Raw genomic sequence first — 3195 nt, forward strand, 5'->3', positions numbered from 1 at the left:
ACTTGTTAGAGTGCTACACTTGGGGAAAGTTCTTTCATTGAAAACAAGATGCACATAATGTGACAGAATTTCATGACATAATTATAAGTTAATGGGCTTGAGTGGTCCAACAAAATTATAAACACATTGCTTTTGTTGTACTATACTTCTACTCCTCATGGGAATTAGTCACACATGAATGAAACTCCCATAACTCATAAAATCCAACCCGAATCCAAGCCCACAATAGCCTACAGGTAGGTGCATGGCAAGCTGTCCGTAATATTTGAAAGAGAATTGTTATGTCCAGAACATTTTTCGCAACAAATCTTAAATGAGAGATTATTTCTCCTTGTTATTAGAAGGCAATAAAGTAATTTCAGTGGTGGGTTCAGATTAAAACCAGTAACAACTTACTATTTAAAATTTATTATTAAAATATTATAAAAATATTGTGGATTTAAAACTTTTCTACTTAAAATTCTAGATCTGATTTTGTTTGCTCTTAAATTTTAGACAAATCTATGCAGTCACAGTTGTTCATTTACAACTTCTAAAAAGCTGGATTATTCCTCAGGTTACCATTCTTTCCTATCCAAACTTTATTAGTCAAGCTTGTTGTTAATGATCCTTAATTACATATCTCAAACTTGAATCCAACCCATCAGTACTCTTAAATTCATTGTTTTTCTGTATGCTTGGAACAATAGCAGCATATTCTAATGCTATAAATCAACATAGCAAATCCATGTTATGTCACCCAATTTTTTGGAATCAAAACACATGCTAGATCTCCCAAAAAGTGGGCCCTTCAATTAAAATCACAAATTTCCCACATGTAATCACATGATGGGTATGGCATGCCACCATCACCATAATGTTACATTAAATCGCCAGAAAACCCCAAATTTTTATCAACAAAAAGACACTGATCCACATTGTTCCACCTATGTTCCCTCTTTCACAAGTTAAGTTTTTGAAATTAATAACAATAATAACAATGATTACCCAACTCAAAATCACAAACTTTTAATCAAAAAAGAACTCAAACCCACTAAAAGAGATTTGTCGGTCAATATTTAAATTTCTGAGGGTGTTTTGGTCAATCAAAATACCAACCAATTAACGACCACTGTACCTGTTTTTTTATTTTTATTTTTATATATAGACTAGTGCTAATAAACCTTTTATAGCCCAAAATATTCAACAGCAAAATTCAAACACAGAGAGCACTAAAAGTTGCAAAACAATGGCTGAGTTAGAGAACCCAAATCTGATGCCAAAGCTCATAAATTTTCTCTCTTCTCTTCTCCAAAAAGTGGCCGATTCGAACGATCTCAACCGTCAATTCCAACCCCAGAAAATCTCTGTCTTCCATGGCCTATCTCGACCAACCATCTCAATTCAAAGCTACCTAGAGAGAATTTTCAAGTATGCAAATTGTAGCCCTTCCTGTTACATTGTTGCATATGTTTATCTTGATCGATTTGCTCAAAGCCAACCCGCTTTGCCCGTCAATTCCTTCAACGTTCATCGTCTACTAATCACAAGTGTCATGGTGGCTGCAAAATTCATGGATGATATGTAAGTGTTATAGTTTTGAAGTCAATATTTTTGGATGCATAATTTCAATTCCTTGCTTTTAATTTTCTTGAAACTTAATATTGTATGTAACTTAACGTTTGAAATGAAGTAACAATTTTAAATTCTTGCCTTTTCTTATTTGGCTTTCAAGTTTGTTTTTTGTGTTAATATAAGTTCTACTAGCTAGTTTTAGAGCATGTTTCATAGAGGTATAAAATTGTGAAATTCAGGATTTCCTTTATCTGTTCGACCTGATGCTAGAATTGTAGCTTGCAGAGCTTTCATGTTGTTTTCTTTTCTGGGTTTGCTGTCATTGATTGTTTTTCTTTGCAAATAATTGAAACTCTGAAAAGTCTCTGAAATTAAACTTTGGTTTTATATATCCTGCAAAGCTTGTATTCAATTTCTTTGTAAAGTCATAATCACCGGATATTCTTTGTCGAAGATTAATGCTTCCACGTGTAGATACAAATGAATACAAGCCATGTGAAACCCTGGTTCTTTTACATATTGCCAGCCAAGAAGCATGTGAATCCAGCAAGTTATATAAATAATTTGATTTGGGGTCAATGAACCAATATAAAAAAAAAAAAAATGGCCTTGGTTAGTTTCCTATTTTCACTTAATTTAAATGCTTATACTGTAAAATTCATTTTGGTAATTATGTAACTAGTTATTTTTTCTTTCCCAATCATATACTGATGTTCTGTTTTTGTTTATGGTTTTGAAATTTTCAGTTACTACAACAACGCATACTATGCAAAAGTTGGAGGGATCAGCACAATAGAAATGAACTTTCTTGAAGTAGATTTCCTATTTGGTTTGGGCTTCAGATTAAATGTGACCCCCAACACCTTCCACATCTACTGCTCCTTCCTCCAAAGAGAGATGATGATGCAACAACCTCCTCTTAATCTAGCTGAGTCTTCTATAAATCTAGGAAAATCACTCAAACTCCATTTGTGCTTCAATGAGGATGAAACCTCACATCAACAGCAACAATTAGCTGTGTAATTAAGCTTTTTAATGCACATCTCAAAAATGCAGTTAGATATAGAAGTAGCAACATTGTCCTCTATCTCATTAAGCCTATGATATTTGTGTACCAAACTTGCTTTTGATGTTTTTTGGTTTTACCTTTTTTGGGCTTTGGATTTGAAGTTATTTTGGAATGTACAGATTGGAGTCTCTTCTTTACTTTACAGTCTGTCTATCAAAGTCTCATTGTGTCATTAAATTTTTTGAAATTGTTATGTGGCGGATACTTGCTCTTATCTACGCTAGGATTCTCTTACTTTTTGGGTTGTCACTCTAAGTTCAGAGGAGGCATAATTGGCTTATACTTGGAGACAACTTGGATTTTGTGTAGGAAAAATGTGTGATGTGTGGTGAGTGGTGAGTGTAGAAGCTGTAGTTTGGTGGTATGGGTGGGTCATGGCCCATGAGATGAGAACAACAGTAATGTACGCAAAGAGGACTATTTTGTTGGGTTTATTTTTTTGTAGTGGAGACAGTTTGTTCTGTTTCACAGTTGTACAGATTCTTGAAAAGGGAACAAAGAGCATGTGTAGCCAGCTAGGAGAGAGAGAGAGAGAGAGAGAGTGGCTAACTTGGATTGGCCTTGCCTATCTG

At 34.2% G+C, this 3195-nt stretch overlaps 1 protein-coding gene across 1 annotated transcript; it reads left to right on the plus strand.

Moving 5' to 3' along the window:
* The first annotated feature begins 1174 nt into the window (after nucleotides 1-1174).
* On the plus strand, nucleotides 1175-2810 carry LOC142617525 (cyclin-U4-1). The gene is made up of 2 exons (XM_075790418.1): nucleotides 1175-1563; nucleotides 2301-2810. The coding sequence occupies exons 1-2, from the start codon at nucleotides 1229-1231 to the stop codon at nucleotides 2575-2577; spliced, it is 612 nt and encodes a 203-aa protein (XP_075646533.1). The 5' UTR covers nucleotides 1175-1228; the 3' UTR covers nucleotides 2578-2810.
* Nucleotides 2811-3195: the final 385 nt, after the last annotated feature.

Source organism: Castanea sativa, chromosome 11, assembly GCF_040712315.1.
Source record: "Castanea sativa cultivar Marrone di Chiusa Pesio chromosome 11, ASM4071231v1".
Lineage (NCBI taxonomy): Eukaryota > Viridiplantae > Streptophyta > Magnoliopsida > Fagales > Fagaceae > Castanea > Castanea sativa.